The following is a 26682-nucleotide window of genomic DNA, read 5'->3' as shown; positions in this document are numbered from 1 at the left end:
CTCTCCACCCGCTGCCTGCTGGGACTCGCCGCTTCCTCGCGCGGGCCTGCGCGCGCAGGGAAGGGAAAGGCCCCGCCCTCCCGGCCGGGGCGGCGCGCGGCGGGGCGGCGTCCGCCATCTTGAACTGCGATCCGCTGCCGGCGCCGCGCTCCGCAGCGGGGTGGGGATTTCTCGCTTGCAGGGCGGCGGGCGCAGCGCGTCTCCGCTTCGATGGGTAAGAGCGGGCGAGCGCCCAGCCGGCGGGCAGGGGCAGGAGGGGCTGCGGTCTCCTCAGGGGTGGGGTGCCGTGCCTCGCCTCTTGCTTGTACGGTTCCCCGGCGCAGGCCGGTCTCCGGCTTGCTTGGGGGCGGCTGGCAGCAGCGGGGCGTTGCCGCACCCGGTAGCTCGGTCTCCGCCAGACGGAGCGGTGGGTGCTGGGACCGGGTCTGTGTGTGCTGTTCTCCGTCGCTTCCTCAGTCAGAGGACTGCTGTCCTCCTGCTACTCAGCCCTGCGCTGGTGGAAGGGCTTTGCCGCCCGCTCTTGGAGGGCCGTGGGTGAAGATCTTTGCTGGTCGCTGTCTGTGGGTGCTCTCTTGGCCGAACAACAAGGCAAGGGCACCCGCGGTCTGACCCGGCGCTGTGAAGCCGGCAGGCAGTGTCTGGCCTCCCGCCGGCGCTGCCAGTCGGGGAGGGGGCGGTGGTACAGCAAAGGCTCGGTGTGGAGGGAGCCTTGTGTAGGCAGAGAACACAAAATAAAAGCGACTATCGGGTCGTAGTCCAGGCACAACAAGTGGGCGAGATGCAGGATGTGCTGGGTGGGGGGATTTGTAGTTTTGTAGAGCAAAAGTGCAGACTTGCGTGAACCTAGATACAGAAGTCGCAAAGCCTGTGTAGATCAGGGACTGCCAGGCTTTTTGCCTTCCTGATGCCCATACCAAAGCTCTTACGAGAGGAATGAAGCCGTACATTCCTAAGCTTTTCTTTTTGAAAGAAGATCTTCCTCCCGGTTGAGCTTCTGTAAGTCTGTATAGAGCTGGCAATGTAAACTGAGTTACTCTGAATTCCGTCTTCTCTCCTGTGCTTCATTACTTGGCCTGACAGTTTCATTGGCACAACTCAATTAGCAAGGTGTGACTGGTTAAGGAACTGATGTTATTCTGGGGCTAGTTAAGCCAGTAGCGTGGTCGGAAAAAAATGATCTTAAATTGTACCTCAAAAGTTCAATGACAATTAACAAGAAAGTTGCCTTAGGCAGTGACACACTTAGCGTTGTGGTCCAGAGAGGGCAGCAGTTTACTAAGGTTATTGTGAAGCAAATGTACTCGGGTGTAACAGGCTGCTGAGTCCTCAGTGTGTCTCGTTGGTGTCAGGCTAAATCTGTGGTCTGTTCCTCCAATAGTTTGTGTTTATTGCTCAGACGTCCTTGCTACTGCTGATGAAAACAAATACCCCCAGTGTGGAAGTCGATGGAGAATTGTACACAACCCAAGAGCTGTAGTTCAGATGTTTTCTTGTTATGGAAGACAAGTGAGACTTTGTGTAGAGTCTTAAACGATATTTTTCAGTTACTTCTCATCTGAGAAGCTAAACTTCATCTGAGAAGCTTAGCTTTCTAGACTACTACCATGCTGTTACCGACCTTTTAAAGTCAGCTTGATGCTTTTCATGACAGAATTGTGTTTTATCACTTTCATCTTCACACAACTGAGATGCCTGAAATGACAGTCGGATTCTAATCCTCTAATCCTTCAAAAGAGCTGTTAATTAGAATGAGTCAATCATTTTGGTTAAAGTGGAAAAGAGTATGCCTGGCTGGGTGCTGCTGACCCTTAATTTGCTGTTCTGCAGACAACCTAGAAGGAAATGAAGCCTAATCTTAGATCCTGTGTAATGTTTGCAAGATAGGCTTAAAAAATAAAGCAGCAATGCAATTAAATGCTAAACAGAGCAGTAATTACTGCAGATTTTTCTTCTGGGATTTATCCTTATTTTTTAATATATTTAATGCCTCCTTTAAGAGAAGAGGAAGCAAATTCCTCTACTTGCTGAATGGAAATTTAGCAACATAATATCTTGCTTTTTGTTTTTCAGTTTGCTCATTAGACTTGTTGTCTATTTTGCAGTAGATTTTGCCCTTTAATTAAGTATCTGATCTCTGAGATGAAGTGCAGTTTAATCTGCACTATATAAATGAAATGCACTATAAATCTGAACTATATAAATGCCTATTGAAGCAAAGATTTTTCTGTGATGTCTACCTTAGAGATTTTTGTTGATGAGCTGGATATTGGAAGAAGCTGCAGGGATATTTAGCTGCTGCTGTAGGTACTCGTGTAGTTCAAGAGGTGACAAGTTTGCCTTGTAAGGTTGGGCCTTGTGGAGTAATTCTGAATTTATTTTTAATAGACAACATGGCAAGCCCAGGTAAAGATAACTTCAGAATGAAGAGCTACAAGAACAATGCTCTTAATCCCCAAGAAATGCGCAGACGAAGAGAGGAGGAAGGCATCCAGCTTCGGAAACAGAAGAGGGAAGAACAGGTAAGTGTTTCAGTGAGCTCTTGAGTGCTTGTGAAGCTAACTACAGGTATGTGAAACAACTTGAGCAGACTCCTCCTGTGGAGCAGGAACCAGAGCGCCAGGGTGAATGTCTGCTTTCTGTACAGTCTTGGGAAGCCCCAGGCACCTCTCAATAGGATCATAAAAAAGGTGAACAGAAGCCCTCTTAAGTCACTAGGGCATGACTTGTGTCCTGAGTTCAATCCTTAGTCTAGGTTTAAACATGTAAGACTGGGCTGAAAGGATACTCCTATTTCCAGTAAGGATTAGAAAGCTTGCATAGTCTTCCAGAATTTGGGCTAGAGTTTTACTGTTAGAAGGGAGAGGTTTATTTGAATCTTTGAAGCCATACTTCAAATTGCCCAGGAGTTTTTCTGCAGTGACTTAGTAAAGTGGCTACCAAGTAGTGATCCCTGAACTAATCTATTTAACTCTTCAGTTGTATTCATTGGATTTTCAGTGATCAGGGTACAGGGAGCATTAGATAATCTCACAGTTTGAGGTAGTTCCTTTTCCCAAAATGTTATAGTAATTTCTTGTCATGAAAGTAAGGAAATTGTAGTATGTTTTTTCTGCTTGGTCTAAAGTGGCTGAATTTGTCTCCCACAACCTAGAGAGTGTCCCAGGCACTGATCTACAGTCTTCTCTGAGGTGGGAATGCTTACCCTTCTCCTGAGAAAGTGGTGCTACTGCATGGAGAAAGAATTTAAATTAGGTGGGCCAGAGAGGTAAGAGTAAGAAGTAGAGTGATGCTGGGGCATTGACCTGTGAGTGGGCAGCTGGTTGGCAGTTCTGAACCTTGTGTTTGCAGAAAACACTCCCTGGATAAATTATGAAAATAATGGGTGTTTTCTCTCCCATGCTTGCTGTTGTAACAGTGAGAATACTGTTACGTTCTCCTTGATCTTAATTTGCTCTTCTTGAACTGGAGAGAGTCAGGTTTATGCAGGGAGATGAGACTGCTTTTGTTGCAGAGCAATGGCAACTGGTGGACAGAACATGATCCTAAACAATAACAGTTCACACATATCAATCAGGAGCTTTTGTGTCCTTGTTGAGTGCTGAAAAGAATGACTGGTCTTCCAGAAGAGGAATGTTGTTTCTTCTTCCTTTGTGGGTTTATATGAAATTGAACCTTGTTTGCATTCAGGATTCTGCAGTTGTTTTGTGTTCAGGACTGTGCCTGGTCAAGAAATACATTGAACAGGGAATAGAATGCCTTGGTTTAGGTTCCTGTTTGAAATATGGATAGATATAAACATTGAGTTCCTTCTGCAGTTTTTGGGCATGTATAATAGCAGAAGTCTAGATCTTTGTGAAGATGTAGAAGACAGAACCTTCAGGACTTACTAAGAGGTCTTACTAAAATGCTTACTGATAAAATCCTAGTCAATGGGCTGAAATTCTAACCTTTATTTTTAAAGCTAGCAACATGATATTCTTAGACTTAATGACAGTAGTTTGAAGTGTAGAACTGGATTAAAGATTAAAATACAGGCTTGGTTTCTACAAGAAAGCAGGCTGATATCAACAGTTTGCTTGTATGCCAGAAAATGAAGAGGCAGTCATTGAACATAGCTCATTAAACACTGAAGTGCAGGTGTGTATTTTGAGTGTAGGCAGTGCAGGCAGCCAATTGTACAGTGGTTTTTTTGGAATGTTTAATGGTACATAATTTAAAAGTTCACCTTAAAGCTATGCTATATTTTCCTCAACTATATTAAAATTTCTGTTGTAATCTTTCTGCAACTGTATATGAAATGCAAGTGCTGTTTAATTGTTGTGTAAGGAAAGCACATGGCTCTTAGTCCATCTGATGGAGGAATGCAGTGTGCTGAAAGGCGTTGGTCTGTGGTGATGATTTTAGTCTATAAACTAAAGAAAAAGGAAAAAAACCGGAGAAGGTAGCTTGTAGAACACTACTTCCTGCTTAAAAATAAGGGCTAATGGTGAGGGATAAAAGACTAAAAGCAAAAAAGATCTGTATCTTTTTTCCTACATGTTGAAAACTTTCTGGGTGCTTGCTAGTTAAAAAGAATTTTGGTGTTTGAATGTCTCTCAGAAGTGTTGTGGTGCAGTCTGTCAAGATACAGATACAGCAGTGGGTTTCTCCTTTGCATTACTTAAACTTTTCATGTAGAATTCCATTTTCATGGATGACTAGGAAGGTGAGTAGTTGAAATACTTCAGTACTGGTGAAAACATTTCACATGTATGTCATCACTACCCAGTCCGTGGCAAGTTCTAATGTCTCCCCAAAATGCTTTCTTTTTAGCTGTTCAAACGCCGAAACGTTTCTCTGCCGGGCAGTGAAGAATCTATGGTAGAAAGTCCAATTCAGGATCCTGATGTCAGCTCTACCGTACCTATTCCAGAGGTAATTACTTCAGAGTGTGTTCAGAATCTCACCTGTTAATGTGCATAGTACTAGAGATGAGGAATATTCCTCTCATTTTTCAGGAAGAAGTCATTACATTAGATATGGTGCAGATGATTTTCTCGGACGATCCTGATCAGCAACTCACTGCAACGCAGAAATTCAGAAAATTGCTATCTAAAGGTACTTCAGTGTTGCCTGAGGATGATTTATTTACTTCTTCCTTTTGGGTTGTGACAATGACTTTTTGTCAGACATTCAGTTAACCTGCAGTTTTGTTTTAGTTTAAAATAGAGCTTGCTGAAACTTCTGGTTGTGTTTATAGAGACACTGTGCCAAATCTCTTCCGACCTAATGGCTAAATACAGAAAGCTTCATTATTCTCGTGTTAAGTCTTTCAGACAAAGGAACAAAAGCAAGGATATTTTGATTTAGATGTCCAGAGCAATAACTAGCTGCACAATAATATTACTTAGGGTACTTGTTGCAGTGATTACATTTCCCATTCTCATTTTGTAACTGAGGGGGGGAAAAATTACGGGGCTGCCAAAGAACCGCTGTGGTTTGGTTTTTGTTCAGACTCATAAGACATGAAGTCTTAAATGAGTGCCAGCATTTGTATAGCATGATAGGTAAAGGTATGCTTGGGTCATTTAAAATAGTATTTAATTGTGATTGCTCTTCCACTAATCTGAGTTGCTGCTATTTTGTAATGTTTCACTCAAATGTCATTGGCTCATAAATGTGTTCCTATTATTTTACCTAATTGCATGCACTTTGTGGAGATGATCTTTCAGTCTTCTGAAGTCAAAAGCTGAGCTCCTTTGTTTAGGATAAAAAGGACTAAATGCTAAGAATTTAGAACTGAGAATCATATTCATGTTTATTGTCATACTGAGGAAGTAATTTATTAGTTGTTAGAGTTACACCTGTGTTTGTTTTTATTCCCTAGAGCCTAATCCGCCTATAGATGAAGTCATACAAAAGCCAGGAGTGGTACAGAGATTTGTGAAATTTCTAGAGAGGAGTGAGAACTACACCCTGCAAGTGAGTTTGGTTGGTACTGATTGGGAGTTTGGAATGGGATTAGAACCCCCCCAAAGGGGCTTTGGAATGCATGTGGTGTGGGGTTTTTGTTAATAGACAAATGTAATTATTTTTAACCACTGAAGTTGTTACAGTTTAGTTGTCTAAAATGTCAGTTACTCCCACTGAAATGGTGACTTGGCTTTTGTGAACTTCATAGTAGTCTGTAGGGTTAGGGTTATGTATTCAGCTGCTCTACTACTTGGGTGTTGAAAGTAGACTATGTTCAAGAGGGTTTCCAGAGGAGTATGGTAAGTTCACCAGCACTGATGCGTGAGCAGACTCAGTTTTGTGTCGAGTATATTGCAGTACTTTTCAGCTGACGTTTTAGAAAAGAAGTGGGGGAAAAAACAAAGGAAAGTGAAAGGCTTGTATGAAAGTCTTTTAGAAAAATCTTTGCAACACATTTGATGATGTATATTAATATATTATAACTATATATACATTAACAATAGGAGTAAATAGATTTCTCTGCTTGTGGAGCCCATGGAATGGCACTTAGGCCTTGTATACATCCATGCTAGAAGAATTAAACTTGATATAGAGTAAACAGAAGGGATTTGTGCTAGTTGATAGAGATGTGAAATCTTCCTTACAGTTAGTGCTGCAAGCTAACACCTAAAAGTAATCTAAAGGTTCTTATTAAATGGAGATGGTTTGTCACTACCAATTACTTTACTGTGCTTTCTGTACAAAGATAATTGCATTTCAGTGGAAAGGGAAGAAAGTTGGGGAGAGAACCTCTGCACCTCTGACATCAAATTCTTATTAATGAATTTCATTTGTAATGCTGTGGTGTTTCATGTGTGGTCATCTTTGCATTCCTCAACAGTTTGAAGCAGCTTGGGCTTTGACAAACATAGCATCTGGAACTTTTCTACACACCAAAGTTGTAATTGAAACTGGAGCTGTTCCAATTTTTATTAAGTTGCTTAGTTCAGAGCATGAAGATGTACAGGAGCAGGTAACTGTTTTCTTGAGGTATTTTACAACTATGCAGCTTTAATTTATGAATGTCTTTTTTGGGTTGTGTGTGGTTAGAGAGGCTTTGAGCTCCATTTGCATACCAGCCTGTTGATCTGGCCCGAGGAAAATAGAAATACACTTTCAGTGTAGGTCTTGGGTTGGTTTTTTTCCCCTCTGGTTCTTTGAGGTTTCTATGAACTTAAGCAAAAAGCAAACTTCATTTTGTTTTATGTCATGCTGTTGAGTAATTTGAAAAAAGCATCTCACTTCTTTTGCACATTTAGACAGGATCTAAAATACTGTAGTAGAAATAATCAACTAAAAAATCATGTGGATTTCCTTCCCCCACCAAGTTATTTTGTAGCTTTGTTTCTTAGTCTTCTGCTTTTCTACCTTATTATGTTATAGTCTTCATAAACATTTTCCTACACCTTTTGGTTTAGTTTTGAGGTGTTAAGAGAGGCAGTAATACACTAGCTTTTAGCACGTTATAAAGTTTATATAGTGAAAGTTTGTGATTTAACTTATTTCTCATATGTTGTTTGCAACTTGGAGCTGATTTTGTTGACTCTGTTACACACAGTGAGCAAATGTAACTGTTGAAAAGAGTGGGTGCAGCCTTTTTGTTGGAAAGCACATGAACGGACATGTTTTCATAGCAGGTGACTTCAGGTGGAGGTAGCTGATGTAATGTAGAAATCAGTATTCTGAAATGTTGTGTTTGCTTTTTAAAAACTCCTGTTATATTTGCTGAAAAATTGTAGGGCTGACCTGTAAAAGCTGATCTGTAAGCATGTATAAATTCACTCAGGTGCTTTGCTTTTTAAGGCAGTGTGGGCTCTTGGTAACATCGCTGGTGATAATGCAGAATGCAGAGACTTTGTTTTAAACTGTGGAATATTACCACCCCTCTTGGAGTAAGTATTATGAATTCATATTCCAACTGTAGTGTACAAGTATAGATAACTGGATCCTTAAAATCTAGTTGAGAACAATATTTTTTTTGCCAAATTAAGAATGTTTCTTTATTATAGTGCTATGAGTCTAATGTTTTGGAATACCTAAGCTTCATGCATGTCTGTGATTAGTGCATAACTGGAAGCTTTCCAATGTTTGCAAAAGGAGAGAAGTGTTAACTGCACAGGTAGAAAATGTCTTTGCTGTATTCCACCAGATGATTTCTCTTCACTAGGAATATCATTCCAGCATTTATCTTGCACCCTATTGTAAATATATAGTATCTTCATCACAGGGAAGAAAATTTATACAACACAGAATTGGTTCAATTCCTCAATGTAAATGCTTTGGAACACTTGTAAAATAGTTTGAAATAGTAGAGGAGAATGTGATTACTTTCCTCAAGGATTTAAAGGGTTAAGAGTTTTGGGTATTTTGGTACATATCTGAAAGTGAACCTGATCTTTTCAGGTGTTGAATCTTTTTGCATTCTGTTTAACAAAAGTGTTATTTTTTTTAAGAGGATCTTTTAAGTTCTAATAGTTTATGGCTCTATTATTATTATTTATGGCATTCTTTGGATGAAAGCATAAAAACTAAATCAAGGGTGGGTTGCAGCTTCTAGCCTCTTCTGAAGTCACTCAGAAAATATTAGTTGAATGATTTTTCTATGAGCAGTGATTTGCTTTATAGGCATAAACCTGATTTGGGAATGAGATGTCCACTCTGATCTATTCAGACTCAGTTGATTCTAAGAAAATATTTGCTATGAAAAGAAATAAACTGAAACTGGGATTTCTTTTTCTGATTTGATGTACAGTTGCTAATAGATAGAAGAAGGCTTAAAAACTAATTTCTTACTGAAAAAAATATTCCTGTCTCTCTTTGACAGACTGTTAACAAATTCAAATCGTCTTACAACAACTAGAAATGCAGTCTGGGCTCTCTCAAATCTCTGTAGAGGAAAAAACCCACCTCCAGACTTCAGTAAGGTATAAAATACTCATTTTGAGAAATCAGAAATCTGAAGGCTTCCTATTTTTGTATTATGTTGTAACAAGTAGAGCCTTTGAATCTGAAGATAGACTCATTTTGATCTTTTTAATGTAATCACAGTCTTGCCCTTCTGTTGTATGTGCATGAAATCATCTACTTTGACACCCAAGTTGTAGTTAGCTAAAGGCAAACAGTAATTTACTGGTATGAAATGATGGATAAATAATAGATTAAGCACTAAACCCCTTGGGGTTGTATTTTCTCCAGATCTGTTTTAGAGGGTGTGAGTAATGAATGAAGCTTTCCAAAGTTTCTAGTGTATTTTATGATTGTGAGTTCTAAAAGAACATAAAATACCCAAGCTGTACAGCTGAAATCTGTCACTTTTGAAGTGGTGCTAGGATGATTTAGTTGGTTTGGCTTTGTCTGTGTGGAACTTCTAGAAGATAAAGGACAGGAACTGCAGTTGCAGTGAGAACTGAAGTCAGGTGTTGCTTGTTTGATTTGGTTTGGTGACCATTGACTCCTTTGTGAGTTACTCTGAGTTTCTTAGTGGTAAAGCAATTGTAAATTGGGTATTACAAATAACCTCCAGTACTCACACAAAGAGGAGCAAAAAAAACTACTATTACTTTGAAATTCTGTTCCCTGAGTGATTCAGAAGCCCTCAGTAGTGCCTGATCATCTGGTTACCCATAAAAGCAGATATTTCTTGTTTGAGATGAAGAGTTACTACTGAATTCTGTTACTTAATTAGTTACTGTATTACCTAGTACAGTTTATATACCTTAACATCTCTAAAGAAATAGGCTGTAAATCAGAAGTTACCCAACTTGCTAGTTTGAATTGGATATCTAGTTTAATCAGGGAATGTTCCACTTAGGTCCTGATTCATTAATGAGCTTGTGTGCTTTGGTAGTAAATAGTTTGGCACCTTTATGCCTTTGCAGAATGTTCTCTGAAACCTGAAAAATACAAACCACCTCATTTCATGCAGTATTTTCCTCTAATCTAGGTTGCTCCTTGCCTGAATGTTTTATCAAGACTGTTGTTTAGCAGTGACCCAGATGTATTAGCAGATGCCTGCTGGGCCCTATCTTACCTGTCAGATGGTCCCAATGATAAAATTCAAGCTGTAATTGACTCTGGAGTGTGTCGAAGATTGGTAGAGCTGCTTATGTAAGTCTTCTCTTCACCAAATAAATGCCTTACAGGACTGTTAAATGTAATGAATTCCAGTTGAGTTCTTTTTTCTTACCTGGAGTGTGAATTCATATTTTGAGAAGTGATAAACATGAACTGAGTCTGAAACTTTCCACATTGCTTACCTAGCTTGCTTGGCTCCTGGGGCTTTTCCTGAGATTGACAGAGAAAAAAAGTTTCTCTGAAGTATTCCTTCATATTCCTTAACATTCAATGTAGGATTTCCTTTACATGAAGGAATAGGAATGTGAAGATGGACGACCTTGAACTGTAAATTAGCATCTCACCTATTATTCTTTCTAATTCCATTGTTGCATTTTGTTTTCTTACCTTCCTAGGAGATGTAGTTGCCATACAGATAATTCTCGGACTCTCAAAGTCCAGAGACAGGCTTGTGCCACTTTGAACTATTACAGTGTATTTGGTTTCTGGTTTGTTGTTTTCCTAGAAAGGGAGACTAAATCCCTGTGTTCACATGGGGACAGCAGAGCAGGCCAGGGAGAGTAATTCCCAGCATTGGTGTCAGAGATAGATTGCTCTTAAGTTGTGTTCCATAGAGATGCCCTTTCCTTGAATCAGCAATTCAGTGCTGGACTTGCAAATTGTTTAAATAGGGTGAAAATGTAAGAAGTAATGCAGTGTGTTCTAGAACTACAAATATAGTGTCTGAAGTAAGCCATTGTTCACTGAAAGTGCGAAGTTGTGCTTTCACACTTGGTAATAGCAATCCATTTAATATTTGTCTCCAGGCATAATGATTACAAGGTGGTATCCCCTGCATTAAGAGCAGTTGGAAATATTGTTACAGGGGATGACATCCAAACACAGGTAAGACTTTTTGATGTAAGGAAAAAAAAATCAATTAGCAGGACAGAATTAATGTAAAAGATGTTACAAAATAGGTTTCCAGTGCAGGAATCTGTGAAAGATGTATGTTGTTAGTCTGATAAGTTTAAGCTGCTATTCTAAGCATTGAATTAGAAGAATGAATCTCTTTTACAGCACTGGATTGCTTCATTCTCTTGTGGTACTTTGACTGTTGCTTCCCATAATTTAATTTATTTTCTCTTAAAGGGGTTTTGAGTTCTTGTTACCTTTTTTAAGTCTTCAAATTCACTCAAAGTTTTCACTTTAAGCAAGTCATACTTGCTGGGCCATGAATCTGGATGTGATAGTCTTGCTGACTTGTTCTATAGAGATTTGAAATTCTAATTTCAGGAAATGGGATTGGGTTTGAAGCAATGCAGGATCTGCTAAGACAGGTCTTGCTTTAAATAAAACAGTGTCTGAAAGGCTGACAGAACTAGTGGGAAGGGAAAATAAGGAAATAATTCTGTTGTGAGGTCTACAGGGTAGGACTTTCCTAAGGAATTCCACAGAAGATCTCTCTCTCTTAAACAAGTGGACAAATAGCTATACAAATCAGATTTACACTTCTGAGTTATTCCTACTCTGGCCTTATTTAGTCTTGCATTGACAATCTTCTTGTCTAAACTTAATTTGCTGGATAAACTTCAGTGCTGTGGCATGCAAACAATCCAGCAACTTAACACTTCAGTTTTGCAGGATGTTACCTACAAGTGTTGCAAAATCTTCAGTAAAATGCTTGTTATATATTTGTATATTGCAGTAGCCTTATGTAGTTGTGTATTGTACAACACACTTTCTAATTCTCAAATCATTTTAGGTGATTCTAAACTGCTCTGCATTACCCTGTCTCTTGCACTTGCTTAGTAGCCCCAAAGAATCTATTCGAAAAGAAGCGTGCTGGACTGTTTCTAACATTACTGCAGGAAACAGAGCTCAGATTCAGGTAAGTTCAGTAGGTTTGATACTTTGTTGGGTTTGTTTTCATTTTACTAGTTTGCTTGTGTTTCCTTCACAAGAAGAAATAAGCAGGTAGTACATTGACTGCTGGAAAGCAGCCCCATGGAGAAAGACCTTGGAGTCCTAGTGGACAGCAAGTTAACCACGGGACAGCAGTATGCCCTTGTCGGCAAGAGGGCAAACAGCATCCTGGGGTGCATTAAGAAAAGTGTGTCCAGCAAGTCTAGTGAGGTTCTCCTTCCCTTTTACTCTGCCCTGATGAGACCATACCTGGAATACTGGAGAAACTGATTAATGTCTCTTAAAGGAATTTGGTTGATGCTTACAGAACAAATGAAAGGATACTTAGCTATCATATCAACAGTCACGTTTTATCCCTCTGGGAGCATTGTCCACTGTTGTATTCTCTTTATTATCATTAAAACATTACAATTTCATCTCTTAGGCTGTCATAGATGCAAATATTTTTCCAATATTGATTGAAATTCTTCAAAAAGCTGAATTTCGCACCAGAAAGGAAGCAGCCTGGGCCATAACTAATGCAACATCAGGAGGAACCCCTGAACAGATTAGGTAAGTTTGTGTCTGTTAATATTTTCTCTGCCTAAATACCTTCTCCAAGGCATTTTTATTTCTGCACAAAAAAAAGTAACTAAACACAGCTGTAATTCCTTCAAATTCTGCCTGTACTACAGGCACTAACCAGGTAGAAATAGAGGGAAATGAGTGAAATCTAAGCAGTGCACTTAATAAATGCTGAAACAAAGCATTTCAGCATTATCACACCTAAAGCTTTCACAGGGTTGTCTTCCAGAATTCATAGTCTATTGTCAAACACAGTTGGAGAGTTAATGACTGGTTTCAGTGTTGGAAAATGACAAAATTTGGGAGAGCTGGTTAGAAAGCTTGTGCAGTGGGGTTGTATCTTGGTGGAAAGACTCCAGGAATTCTAGTGGTTTCTTCATGTGTTTTAAACTTGCTGTCAGTATGACTTGAAGGCAGATACCTAAACACAGTTTTCAAGATAGAGTTTGAAATTTTATTGCTAGCAGCTGTTTCTGTGCTGCAAATATTGGACTTCTTGAATGACTTAGAATTAAAGAGTCTCTGTGGATACTGTCAGCATAGCAATCAGTTTCAATTAGTAGTTAAGTGGATTTATAAATGACAGAGTATTATTTGGAAGCCAGAACAGAAAGTGATGTGAGAACTCTTCCAGCACTTGTGGGAGATCTGTTGCAGTAAGTACATGCTTGTTCACTTAAAGTGGAAACAGTCCTGGTTTTCTTATAACCCCTAAGTGGTTCCTTATCAGAGGTAAGGAGAGTTTGTGGGTGGTTTTTTGCTATTTTGATTGCTCACATCACTGTCACAATCACATCATCTCACCACTCACCCCACATCCACCACACCAACTACATTTAAGCAGCCTTGTGATGCAGGCAAACATTACTGACTTGTTTTACTTACACACTATAAACTAGGACACGGGTTCTGGCTTCTAAAAGTCCATACACAATTTGAGGTTTCAAGTATCCTATTTTTTCCAATTGATTGGTTTTTTTATATTTACAATCATGTCCTTCCCTTTTATAGGAGGTAATGCTAACATCTTAGACTACTAGTGTGGGCCATGTTGGCACAGAGCAGTGTGCAGTGTTCTTATCTCTCTTTATTTTTACCACTACAAAATTTCAGACACCTGAACTTATTGCTGAAACTAACTTGATCTCTTTCATTCAGTTAAACACATCTGTTCAGAAAAGGATTGGATATGGCACTTGAAGCCATGGTTTAGTTGTCATGAGGTGTTAGGTAGTAAGTAATATGTTGGACTTGATGATCTCTGAGGTCTTTTCCAACCTGGTTGATTCCGTGAAGATCATAATTGAAAAGGAGTTGAAAAGACTACAAATTCTACATTCCAGTTAGACATAGGCACATTGAATTTCCTCCTGAGGATGAACTAAAATATTTATTCCATTTCAGACAAGACTTGGGGTTATGTAGTTGCATGATTTATATTTTACACTTTAGTTTTTCAGACACTTTGCTAAAAAGTTAAGTACCGAGAGTGCTAGATTGGTGTGTCAGAATAAATGTGCTGGATTATCAGTCCTCCTTTTTTCCCCCTCACCCCTCTCTGTTTTTCTGCTGCTACGAAAGGTATTTGGTAGCACTAGGTTGTACCAAGCCTCTTTGTGACCTCCTGACTGTGATGGATTCAAAAATAGTGCAGGTGGCTTTAAATGGACTTGAAAATATTCTGCGTCTTGGAGAACAAGAGTCTAAGCAAAATGGAATGGGCATTAATCCTTACTGTGCCCTCATAGAGGAAGCATATGGTAAGCCATTTCTTCCTGTGAAACTACATACCTGAACTTCCCTTTTATCAGCCTGTCAAAAAACCCTAACCAAACTCAAACCATTCTGAACCACTTTGAAATGTGTAGTTAAGTTTAATATTGAATTACCTGAAGAATAATTGGGCATTAAACTATCATAACATGATAGGAATAGTGGTTAGATGTGAAAAACCCTGTGGATGTTTGTCTGTGGTCAGGTTATGAAATGTGTCCCTCAAGAGACATATTTAACATGCAACTGTCCTAGTGTGTAGGAGCCATGGTTGGCATAAGTTTCTCAGCCAACCCTAAGTGTAGTTTTAATGTAAGGTCCTGTCTGGTAGAGTTCCACTACCAACAGGGGATGCGAGATGAGAGTTTGCTTTTCATCCCAAAACTGAATCACTTTTTAGAATAGCAAGTATCAGTAATAGCAAAATCAACCTCAGATCATAAAGTGAAATGTTTTGTACTTAATTAGTGAAAGTATTCTGTGCTGTCTCATCTTTTAAGAGTTTCTGCATTAAACCACATTTTAAAGGCTTTATCAAAACTAAAATGACTCTTTGTGGAATTTCATGACTAGATGCTTTTGATTTGACAAAATTAATGTTAATACTGACTTGAATCTGGCATTGTTTGTGGAGGGGCTGCCATTTTATGCCTCTGATGGAACAAAATCAGCAGACATCTGTGTCTCAAACTGGTAATAACAATTCTGGCTGACCACATTATATCTGATTAGATGGTACTATGCTGTGGAGCAGCCTTTCAATTTGAATTCCCTGTTACAGAGCTTCATTTCTAAGATGAAGTGCATACTTGGAGAACTTACTCCACTCACACATTAAGATTGCAAAATTAAGTGTTGAGTGCTGTAATGGAATACATTCAGTTCCAGATTTTCAGTCTGATCATAAATTCAGCTGTGAAACATCTAAGTCCTTTAACCACTTAAGAGTAGGCTGCTGAAGCTGTCCAGTGAGAGTTCAATCAGGGGAAACAGCTAATTATATCACCCTTGTAGCTTTGGCCTCTGTAGTCACCAGAAAGGCCCTTCCTAATCCAACTTAAGTGAAAACTGAATTACCTTGAATAGTTAAAAAGGAATTTTGAATCAACCCAAGTGACTGCCAAGCACTTAATTCAGACAGTAGAGCAGAGGTTATGTCCTCTAGCTTGGAAATAAGATTTTTGGAAGGCTGGTATCTTCAAATCTTGTAATGAAATTAGAAGACACCAGACTGTGCCCAGTGATGACTCTATAACGGGGGATAAAATTGGAGAAGACTGAAAGAGTGAAAGAAAATAAATGGGGATATTGGAATTTGCTACAGTAAACAGCTTTCTAATATCCTAATTCTATACAGCACTACAGTTTCTTTGTAGGCATATTTCTTTGTAAACACTACAGCACCTTCCTCAGTCTGGTTGATACTCTTTTACCATAGTTTTAAAGTTAGTTTGGACAGCCAAAAAATGAAAGAGTAGAACTGCATGGGTTAGGAACTTCAGGATCAGTGATACCCAGTCAATTGAGATGATTGGGGATTGCATTTTTTCATCTAGGAAGTACTACTGTACTGTAAGCTGTTTCCCTTTGAACTCCTCATTCATTTAAGCAACTAAATTCTGAAACTGCTTTGTTTTGAATGTAGGACTTGATAAAATTGAATTTCTTCAGAGGCATGAAAACCAGGAGATCTACCAAAAGGCTTTTGAACTCATAGAACATTACTTTGGTGTTGAAGAGGAGGACTCCAGCATTGCACCTCAGGTGGATGAAAGTCAGCAGCAGTTTGTATTTCAGCAGCAGGAGGCTCCAATGGAGGGGTTTCAGCTGTAAACTACTGAAGACAAGGAAATGTAAACACTTATAGGGTTTTAGTTTTGTTTGTTTGTCTATTTTGTTTGTTTTTTCCAGAGGTCTTTTCTTTATGGCCAAAGTTAGAGGAAAAGTTAAATATGTTTTGCAGAACTAGGTGAAGCAGCAGCTCATGCACTTTTATATATTGTGTTAGACACAACTGTTCCTTGGTTTGTCTTTTGTGTTTTTCATTCTCTCTTCTGTACAGAAAACAACTGTGAGTAAACCTGTCTAAAGTAAAGCATTAAATGTGATTTTACAAGAGCTGTTAAGCTAAGACTTGGTAGGATGTTAGGTAGTGGGTCTGAATTTCTCATGTAGTCTCAAACTGCATATCAGCAATACAGTTACTGGCAGTTGCATTTTTGGCAGTAGGCTTGACTTGCCCAGTCTCTATCAAATCTACCTCTTGTATTGAAGCAAAAAGGTTGCTTCAGGCCTAAGGCATGAAATAAAGATGAGCTTGTAAGAAGCTGAATTGGAATGTGAAAAATATTTATTTAAATTGTAAAACTTTTATGCATTACTTACTTTACAACACACTCTTGCAACTTATTTATAAGATGTATTTAAAGACATAAAGAGAGATACATATATAATGCTAATTACCTACTATGATCTTGAATAGATGAAAAAGCTTGTTCTGAATTCTGTGGGAAGAGGACTTATTTCAGAGGTTTTTCAAATTGCTGGTCATTTGATGTTGACTCTAATTAAAGCTGCTAAATGGCATTAAAAGTCAGCCACAAATACAGGACTCTGCAGTTGCTGTTGTTGCCACGAGAACGCTGGGATGCGAATGACAAGAGATGGCGATTTGCACAGATCACCAAGCAGATGGTCTACAGCTGTCTCCTGTCAAAATGTGGTAACACCACTTGAGTTTGAGAAACTTTGCAATGTCTGCCTCTCTAGTACAGTAGCTCCTTAGAAGTTTGGGCAGCAGGTGTTGTGGGTTTTATTTGACCAAATATGCTGCCACCACTCGAATGGTTCTTTTAAGTTAACCGACAGTTTTCTTTTTGGCCAGACAATACAAGTACTGCAGTGAAGAATTCATAGTGAATCACTTCTTTCCAGTGGGAGGAAAAGTTTGTTGTACTGTAAATAGCATTAAGTATGTGGACACCAAAACTAACTAGAAGTTACTGTCATCAAAATATTTAGGCTCTACAATATACAGTGTTTGCCGTTGAGCACTAAAAGAAGTAGGATTCTAATATTAACAATCCTGAATGCAGGAAAAAAAATGTGTGCTCTGCTTTGACTTGCATCTAAGTAGTGTTTCTGGTGTGTTAGTACTATATCTCATTTGGAGAAATGAATACTTTGGGTTAACCCTGAAGTAGAGTTATTTTTTATGACCTGTAATTACTGTATTAACATCAAACTCCTGGGTTCAGTGAAATACTTTCCATATGAGAGCATTTCATGCTTCATAACAAGCTGCAATTTAAACTTCAGATGACTTACTCCATGGCACTGTGCTTGTCACTAAATATTTTAATGCACTGAAAAATACAGGTTAAAGGTGGTATCATTTCCAATACCATTTTATATTTGGGATGATTTTTGTTTTGTTACATGCAAGTTCAGATGTTTCTTTTTCATGTTACAGCAATAGAAACTACATTGTAATTGAATGTGGGACTTGAAGTGGCTTTTTTGTAAGATTAATGGTCAGTTTTGACTGAGAGGGAGGAAGAAAAACCCTCTTTTTGAAGTCTTTTTAGTGGAAGATAGAAGTGTAAGACGTGTACATAGGAGTGCTGTTACTTTATGAACTCTGAATAATGAGATATTTTAGCAGATGACACTTTAAACCTAGATTTGTACAGCATACAACAGTTTTGAATAGTGTGATAATCTTGAGTACAGCTGCCAAATTTTCATACAATACTAGATGATTGTATTGGTGCCCTTTTTACTCTCATAGTTTTAGGTTTTCATAGACTGACCTTCCTTGTTTCCCTCCCATCTGTTCAAAGTTACAGGGTAACAATCGTGGAAGTCTACCAGGATTAGTAGTAAATGCTGAATTTCAATGTGTAAGGAAACAATTCAGGTAACAGGGTATTCCATGGTTTCTGACAACCTGGTGTGATAACATAACCAGCTGTGCCTGCTTTTTATTTGGAGAACCCTGTAAAAACTGCATTTCTATAAGCCTCTCTAATCTAAACCAAATCTGAATGATAAAAATCTTGACTAAAAGACTTGCCAAGACAAGAGGGGACATTGGAAGTCTTGTATCTGGTTTGAAAGAATGTCTTCAGTTTTGTGGATGTATTATTCTGTGTGTGAACAGTTAGTGACTGCACTTTATGCATTCAGATAAACTGTGTTTCATGCCTCTGGTAACACTTCAATGTAATGGTTTAAAAAAGGGAACTAAAATGGATGGACTTGGGCTGATGAAAAATCATTATTTAAACTCAACATTTGGTTCACCCTAAAGATTGTTTTTAAACCAATGAAAAGTCTTCTTTAAAGGATAACTTTACAGGAGGGCCTCTCCTATTTTAGCACTGGGTTTACATCACACTTGTTAAAAGCACATCAATGAGTAACTCAAAGCAGAGGTGATGACTTGAGGTCAGCTCTGGTCTAGTCATTGGCAGGTAGGGGCATGACTGCGATGTTGTTGCCTAAACAGCTGAAATCAGCGTGGAACAGACATTAACTGTGAGGAGAAAAATCTCTTTGAGTTTGGTATTTCCTATGGAATCTGCAGTGCCCCTTCAGTTACAAAGGCTGTTTGGGTTTGGATTTTGTGCTGTTGGGTTTAATTAAAAAGGGTACCATTTGTTCTGCTTAAATGTGAACACTGATGAGCTAATCTATGCAACTATGCAAAGCATAGGATTATTTTTTTAGTTCCCTACTCTTGATACACTGAATCATATCTAATTTTTTTCATTGCACTTTTGTCTGAGGACTGGTTCATACAGCTTTTTAGTTTTCTAGGATCTGCTTTAAACACTGTTGCTAGCAGCAATCAGAAAACAGTAATAATGTTGGCACAGAAATAAGTTAGCTGTAGAACAAGTTTGCAACTGGAAAATATTTATTGTTGGGTCTGTCTTTAAAGGAAAAAAAAAGATAATGGAAATAAATATCAAAGATGCACTATTGTCTTTCCTCCATGGTTTCTTCTCAGCTGGGTTGCATTTAGTACATTGGACAACTGAGGAATTTTTGTAACAGGTTTGCCAGCTGCTATGTGAAGTTTAACTTGTGACCTCAAGAGTTCACTGGCATCTGGAATGGGAAATTTTGGTTATTCATGGCACGATACCTTCATATAATGTATGGAAGCTACAATACCTATTCTGACTTCAGATAGTAATAGTGCATCTTTCAGTCCAGGCCAAAGGCCCATTTCTGTACCAGAACACATATGAGTAGTATGCAATATTATGGAATGTTAAACTCCAAATACCATACAGAAACCAATAAAACCTATTTTACAGACGTTGGTTGTATTTATTTAGCGGGTCAGTAAGGGTGGCTTCTGGAACTAGGGCACACAAATGCCAGTTTGAATGCAGCACCCTGGCAGGTGCATTCAAATGGGCAGGTCTGTGTGCTGTAACACTGCACTGTCACCAGGCAGAACCCTTGGAAGTGTGTTGTAAATGTCTAACCAAAGATCCCTCATGTTCTTAGCAAACTGCCTCCTTTCCTCTGGAATTAGTTACTGCTCTTAATCATAATGCAAAGCATTCTAATTGATTTTAATTATATGCAAAACATACATTGAGTATTTTCCCTCATAGAAGAGACCTTCCATTTTCTTTTCATGATCCTGGAGCCATTGCCCTCAGTGGCTCCAGTGTGTGCAGTACCACAGTTGTCCATACATTGGTGGCATTCACTAATCACTCTTAGCAGTTAATTTTGCTCCTGGAAGGACTTTTGGCATTTTCTATCAAGTTACTTTGTCTTCGACTCCGCCGCCAGCGCAGCCTCCTTCCTCCACTTGGCCTTCTTTGCCAAGTTCCAGCTGGTTAAGGACTCGTGGCGTGCAGCAGCCTGCAGAATTAAGACATTCTTTATACTGAGGGTGGTGAGACACTGGAACAGGTTGCCCAGGGAGGTCATGGATGCCCCCTTCCTGGAGGTGCTCAAGGCCAGGCTGGACTAGGCCTTGAGCAACCTGATCTAGTGGAAGGTGTCCCTGCCAATGCCAGGGTGATTGGGAAGCCAGATGGTCTTCAAGCTCCCTTCCAACCCAACCCATTCTACTTAGGAACAGCATAATTAGCAGGAGTAACAATGCACCTCAGGGAAAGCTACCTAATCTCAGGAAGAGCCACCAACCACTTACACATCAGAGATGGCAGGAACATAGCTAAAACTGCTGCTGTGTTGACCACTTTGCACAGAATGCTATCATTTCTGACTACTCTGAGCAAGGTGGTGCCTGGCTAGTGCTGTACTCACCTTTTTAGCTGAGGCAATCACTGCAAAGCAGGCAACAATGGAGAGGCCAATCATGATGTAACAAGCTTTAACTCGAGCTTTGTTTCTTGCTCTGTCCAGCATCTCTGGCCTGCAATCAGTTATTGAATCAGTGAAAAAATGGAAATATTTCTTTCAAAGCCTTGCAGAAATAACACTACTATTGAAACATAAACCCAGAATTAGCTTCTCAAGCATCTGCAGCTTGCTGTGGTGGTTATGTACCCTCCATTTCTGGCCTTAAAACGGAGGAAAAGCAACATGCAATGGATTTCATAAAACATCAGAATTGTTTTGGTTGAAAAGACCTCTGAGATCATCCAGGCCAACTATCAACCTACCACCACCATGTTCACTAAACAATGTCCCGTGTTCTTGAACACCTCCAGGGATGGTGACTCCACCACCTCCCTGGGCAGCCTGTTCCAACGCCTGACCACTCTTGCAGCAAAGATTTTTTTTCCTCATGTCCAATCTAGACCTCCCCTGGCACAATTTCAGGCCATATGCTCTCTCATCCTGCCACCTGAGACTAGGAAGAAGAGACTAACCCCCACCTCACTGCCAGTTCCTTTCAGGCAGTTGTAGAGAGCAATGAGGTCTCTCCTCAACCTCCTCCAGGCTGATTTTTATTTTGTTTTTAAGCTGATAAAATCCTAATTGCTCATGCAATAAATATTGAAGTACTTGGGGTAAATACACCAGAAATCATACCTTATGTTCAGACCATGGCCATTGAACCATGGTAAAAAAGGATAACTGCATAAAGAATTGATTCTGTGTTGTAAATTAAGAGTTTTGATCTCTTTTCCACCCCTCAAACACCTTTGGCTTTATTTCAAAAAGGAGGAGTGGTCAGATGGAGCAGAGACAGAGTTTTACAGTAGAAGTTTGTAGCACAGCCCTATGAGGAGAGGCTGAGGGAGCTGGGGTTGCTTAGCCTGAAGAAGAGGAGGCTCAGGGGAGACCTTATTGCTCTCTACAACTACCTGAAGGGAGGTTGTAGCCAGGTGGGGGCTGGTCTCTTCCCCCAGGCAAGCAGCACCAGAACAAGAGGACGCAGTCTCAAGCTGCACCAGGGGAGGTTTAGGCTGGGTGTTAGGAAGAAATTCATCATAGAGAGAGTGATTGCCCATTGGAATGGGCTGCCCAGGAAGGTGGTGGAGTCACCATCACTGGAGGTGTTTAGGAAGAGACTTGATGGGGTGCTTGGTGCCATGGTTTAGTTGATTAGATAGTGTTGGATGATGGGTGGGACTCAATGATCTCAAAGGTCTTTTCCAACCTGGTCTGGTCTGGTCTATTCTATTCTATTCTATTCTAAAGTACTGCCCACAGAAGCCTGTACCAAATCTGAGGGCTGTGGTGATTTTTCTCTAAGGCTTAATGTAATGGAAGAGGGCAAATCTGACACGGCTATGCCATGCTGTCCCCTTCCCTGCCAACACACACACATGAGCATGTCTTGCAGATGACTGACAGCAACTGTAGTTGTAAGTAACTGCTTTGTTTTTGTGCAGTGGTAAACATCATCTTTAAAACAAACCACACGTCAGGCTAGCACATAAAATCATCAACCCACTAATCCATTTGTAGCAGCCAAGGCAAGCCCATAAACGTTATTAGTCTGCCTTATTCTCCTAATCACGTTTCACAGTGTGGTAATTGAAACTCTTCTGAAGCAGATTTTCGCTTTCCCCCTGCTTTCTGCCTCTGCTCTAAGGAAAGCAAACCTGATTATGTCCTTCCCTAATTGCACATTAGGGCCTTTGCCACTCAATCCTTAGTCAGGACTCTGGGTAAAACCTCTGCTGAAGCCAGTAACAGCTGTTTTTAAAAAGGCCAAACAAGCCACAACCAACCTGAGGCAGGGCTGCAGATTTGATCCTTGGTAAAACTGCCTTGAGCAGCTAGATTGTGCTCACAGGTAGTGGTTATCTTGCAACTATTTTTTTGGTTTTGTTTTTAATGGGTGGGTTTTTTGGTAATAAAGCAGTGACATGGTTCAGCTTCAAAGCCTCACAATTCCTCTTGTGTGTTGCTATTTGTGACTTACAGTTCTAAAGAGGCTTTGCTCACCCAGGAACCGCAAAGTGGTCACACTTGGCAGGCCAGCTACTGCACAGAAATGAGTGATTTGTGTGCAGGTATGTGGCAAATGCCTGTGGCTTTATCATGGAGTCATTAAGGTTGGAAAAGACCTCCAAGTTGATCAAGTCCAACCATCAACCCAGCACTTCCCTGCCACTAAACCATGTCCTGAAGTAGCATGTCTACAGAGTTTTTTCACACCTCCACCACTACCCTGGGAAGTGGTCATAACATCTCCTGGTGACCTGAATAGCTTTTAGAGCTTCTGACACCTGTCTAAACCTTTCCCTAGGGTAAGATTGTGAGACTAGCACAGGATAAGGAGGGTGGACTGTTTAGAGAGCCCCTGGCCCAGCTTAGCAAACAGCAGTGAGACTGGAGGAACCAACAGGAACAGGCAGAGGATGAACCTGTTGCTGACACAGATCTGCACTCAGCTTATTATGCTCAGCACAATAGCCCAGACAGGGTCATCCTGTGATGATCAAGTGTCCTGGAGAGACGTCTGGCACACTCTCTAACTTCCTAAGAACAAGGCAGCAGTTGGCATCAGTGGGGTTTCATGTGTTCAGCAACTGGGGAACCTTACCTCACAGCAAGTCAGTGTGTTTTGGGCGGGAATGGATCAACAAGAATGGAAGGCTAGGGCTATTTCAAGTTTTCTTTGATGGGGAACATTTCTCTCATAGCCTCCTCTTATTTTTCCTCAACTTCTCTCATACATCATAAATTGTTGGATGTTACCATTCAGTGATGGTCAGCCCCCTCAGAACTGTTTATGGGAGCTATAAACAAAATATTGTTTACCAATAACATCCTTCTCTGGTTGCACATTAGGAATAAGCAAAACAAACAAGCCAGTACATAAATGGAACCAAGGCTATCTGCTCAGACGGATCCAGTCCTTAATTCCAGGCTCTGGGGACCCCAGTAAGGAACATTTTTTCATCTTAACCTCTAACCAGGACAGGAAATTCTTTTGCCCTCTAATTTGTTTCCAAGTTTTCAGCATTGAAAAGCTGTCTGGTTCAAAAATCTGTGGAAAAGCTTTAGATCAGGCTCAGGTCACAGCTTTCCCTCCAGCTCCATGTTCCCCTTGGACACGAGCAGCTCACTTACGGGATTCTGGGAGGAATCTCTTCTTCTGTCTTGAACCGTCCAGTCCAGACGAGGATTTTCTTGTCAAACTGCGAAGGTTTGTAACTTGCAACCACCTTGTGAGCCTGCTCAGCTTGAAGGTTAGGGAAAAAACACTTGGTCAAACCATGCATCAAGAAGGGATGGATGGAGGGATGGATAAATGGATGAGGGATGGAGGGGTGAGGGAGGGATGGAGGGGTGAGAGAGATAGGTAGGGATGAGGGAGGAATGCAGGGGTGAGTGAGATAGGGAGGGATGAGGGAGGGATGCAGGGCTGAGGGAGAGATGCAGGGATGGCAGCGCCGGTGAAAGGGAAAAAGCCCTGCTCGCCCTGGGCTTGGAGCAAGAACTCAGGGATTAAACTGTGAGGTCTCGGTTCTACCGTTATCCTCACGCTGTCTCTGCAGGTTTGATCCCACCCCTCCGCAGTCCACTGGTTCCGAAGCCAGCAGGACACCGCTCGGCAGTGCCCGAGCCGCCGTGCCCCAGTACCAGCCCCGCTCCACCGCGGCCCCGAATCCCCCGCCCGGCCGCCCCGGGGTGCAGGTGGTGCCGCGTTTCCAGACTTCCCAACCCGTCCCGCAGAGCCTCTTACCGCGGGGGGTGCCTGGGCTCCGGGCGGGCTCCCCGCCGCCGCCAGCTCCCCGCGGCTGGGGCAGGCGGAGCAAGGCGGCCCGCAGGAGATGTCCCGGGCGGAGGCGAGCCAGCAGCATTGCGAGGAGCGGTGTGGAGCGACCCTCTGCCTCGGTGGGACCCGCGGTCCCAGCCCCGGTCCCTGTCCCGGCCCCCCCGCACCAGCCCTGCTCTTCCCCGCCCCTCTCCAACCGCACCCGGGGGCGAGGCGAGGCAGGGCGGCCGCCGGCACGGGGTGAGATGCTGCGAGCAGCCCTCTTGCTCCTCCGGGCACTCCCGGGGGTGATTTCTAGCAGAGACACTGCAGCGTTCAGCTCAAAACTGGGGCACAGAGCAGCGGTGCTTCAGCTGAAGGTTAGACCAGGGCGGACTCCAGCCCCTCAACCCAGCCCTGCCTACACCAGTGCTTGTTTGCCAGTTTCAGAAGACTCAGACTGATTCCCATCACAAGCTTTTCTGTTTACTTCACTTGAAAAACTTATATATATGGGGTTTTGTTTGTTCGTTCGTTTTGTTTTGTTTTGTTTTGTTTCTTTTGGCCTTTCACATCCTGGACAGACTAAACCTTTATTTAATAAAAAAAAATGAAAAAGAAATTTCAGTACAAACATATCCTCAAAGAAAATGCAGAAAAGTCAGCAGTGAATGCATACTTAGTAAGCTACATCCTGTGCCAGCACTGTACCAGTGTTAACACAGTGTCCCAGAAGAGCTGTGCCTGGTGCACCAACAGTGCTGCATCAGATTTTCCATCCACCAACCAAGGCCAGAATGTCTGTGGATGGACAGAGGAAGCCCTGCTCCCCAGGGATCTATCACTGCCTGTCCTCAGCCTGACCACTGCTGAGGGCTCTTGAATCAGCTGTAGCTAAAACCTTCCGTTATCTCTTTTCAGGAGCAGAGCCAGGGGTAGCAACATTCTCTGGGAACAAATTGTTGAGTAGAGGAAATCATACATTTGCCACCAAAGTGTGGTTACAAAGCTCTACTGTCCTTGATGTGGAAACTTCACCCAATGAAATGTTATTTGGACAGCATTCCCATCTGGAAATCTTTTCAATAAAGCAGTTTCTTTTCAGTAATTAGTCCCATGTTGATGTTGTCTTGTTCACACATGTACAGTTTCCATTCCAAAATCATTGAAGTAATAAGTCCTTACTAGTAAAACATCAAAGCCATTCCCATCCATTTAACTCATACCAACTCAAAAAATTAAATAGGAAAACAAACCCCCAAAAGCAGTCTTCCCACATTCTATTTAGAACAAGATTTCTGTTAGCTAATGAGCTGTTCTCTGAACAAAAGAAGCCAGCTGTCTGAATCAAAGCTCCACACTGGCTTTCTCATGTTCTTGTCAGAATAACACAAAGGAAAATCACACACCTCCTTGCACACCCCCACACCCCTGAGCAGCTCTGGCCTCTTTCAGAACCCCTCTCAGGAGATGGAGACATCAACAGAAGTGACCTACAGGGTGATACTGAGGTTGTGGTCATAGGATCATAGAATTGTAGCATCATTTTTGGTTGGAAAAGATCATTGAGCCCAACCATTGCCTAACTCTGCCAAGACTGGTGCTAAACCATGTCCCTCAGCACCACATTTCTGCATCTTTTAAACACCTTCAGAGATGAGGATTTGAACACCTCCCTGGGAAGCCTGTTCCAGTGTTTAGTAATCCTTTCTTCTAGCATCCAATCTAAACCTTCTCTGGTGCAACCTGAGGCCATTTACTCTCATCTTAGTCTGCCTGTATTCCCTTTGCCTTCTTCTTGCTCAGCGAGAGCAGTGTGATGTCAAGCAGTGCTCCTTGTCTCTGGAGACACAGTTGGGAAAGGCAAGAAGATTTAGCACATCTGGGCTGGGCTGCCTAGCATTCTGTTAGGAGCAGCATCCCAAAGGCTGCTGTTAGTTGCTACTCATGCTGGTAGCCCACACATTTAGAATCATTGTAGTTCCAAGGATTGTAGACAGGGCTGTTGGGAGGAAGCTCACAGAAGCAGTTCTCAGAGCTCATCAAAGAGCTTCAGAGCAGAGAACTGCATGAACCCCAATTTTCTGGTTGTTGTTTGTTATTTTTTGTTGTAGCTGTTCTCTGTATAGGGTAGCACAATCCCTTTATGTTCTACCTGTATATGATCACTTGCTTCTTGCAGATGAGGCATTTAAAAACATATCACAGGATCATAGGAT

The 26682-nt window shown here is 41.2% G+C and overlaps 2 protein-coding genes across 3 annotated transcripts; one reads left to right on the top strand and one right to left on the bottom strand.

Moving 5' to 3' along the window:
• The first annotated feature begins 102 nt into the window (after nt 1-102).
• KPNA5 (karyopherin subunit alpha 5) lies at nt 103-19673 on the top strand. 2 transcript variants are annotated; one of them, XM_054174035.1, is made up of 14 exons: nt 103-214; nt 2386-2519; nt 4813-4914; nt 4998-5097; nt 5867-5961; nt 6833-6964; nt 7795-7883; nt 8816-8915; nt 9935-10098; nt 10872-10950; nt 11810-11935; nt 12395-12522; nt 14116-14294; nt 15953-19672. In XM_054174035.1, exons 1-14 carry the CDS (start codon nt 211-213, stop codon nt 16138-16140), a joined length of 1620 nt encoding a protein of 539 aa, XP_054030010.1. In that variant the 5' UTR covers nt 103-210; the 3' UTR covers nt 16141-19672. The 2 variants fall into 2 exon arrangements, with proteins under 2 accessions (XP_054030010.1, XP_054030011.1); XM_054174036.1 differs by lacking the exons at nt 103-214; nt 2386-2519 and adding exons at nt 2671-2687; nt 3152-3265 and having other exon boundaries at nt 15953-19673.
• A 329-nt stretch (nt 19674-20002) lies between these two features.
• On the bottom strand, nt 20003-24580 carry FAM162B (family with sequence similarity 162 member B). Its single transcript, XM_054174038.1, has 4 exons — nt 24452-24580; nt 23836-23947; nt 20608-20716; nt 20003-20196 (listed from the first exon to the last, which is right to left on the bottom strand). Exons 1-4 carry the CDS (start codon nt 24567-24569, stop codon nt 20098-20100), a joined length of 438 nt encoding a protein of 145 aa, XP_054030013.1. The 5' UTR covers nt 24570-24580; the 3' UTR covers nt 20003-20097.
• Between the last annotated feature and the right edge of the window lie 2102 nt (nt 24581-26682).

This window comes from Dryobates pubescens, chromosome 28 (assembly GCF_014839835.1).
Source record: "Dryobates pubescens isolate bDryPub1 chromosome 28, bDryPub1.pri, whole genome shotgun sequence".
NCBI classification, from domain to species: domain Eukaryota; kingdom Metazoa; phylum Chordata; class Aves; order Piciformes; family Picidae; genus Dryobates; species Dryobates pubescens.
The sequence above is the reverse complement of the archived record's forward strand: the minus strand, read 5'-3'. Positions and strand labels throughout refer to the sequence as shown.

Coding starts and splice junctions, on each gene's coding strand:
- KPNA5 (XM_054174035.1), top strand. Junction 5,962..6,832: donor GTGAGAACTACACCCTGCAA/GTGAGTTTGGTT, acceptor ATTCCTCAACAG/TTTGAAGCAGCTTGGGCTTT. Junction 14,295..15,952: donor CCTCATAGAGGAAGCATATG/GTAAGCCATTTC, acceptor TTTTGAATGTAG/GACTTGATAAAATTGAATTT.
- FAM162B (XM_054174038.1), bottom strand. CDS start 24,569: ATGCTGCTGGCTCGCCTCCGCCCGGGACATCTCCTGCGGGCCGCCTTG. Junction 23,948..24,451: donor GAGCCCAGGCACCCCCCGCG/GTAAGAGGCTCT, acceptor CTAACCTTCAAG/CTGAGCAGGCTCACAAGGTG. Junction 20,717..23,835: donor GAGATTCCTCCCAGAATCCC/GTAAGTGAGCTG, acceptor AACTGATTGCAG/GCCAGAGATGCTGGACAGAG.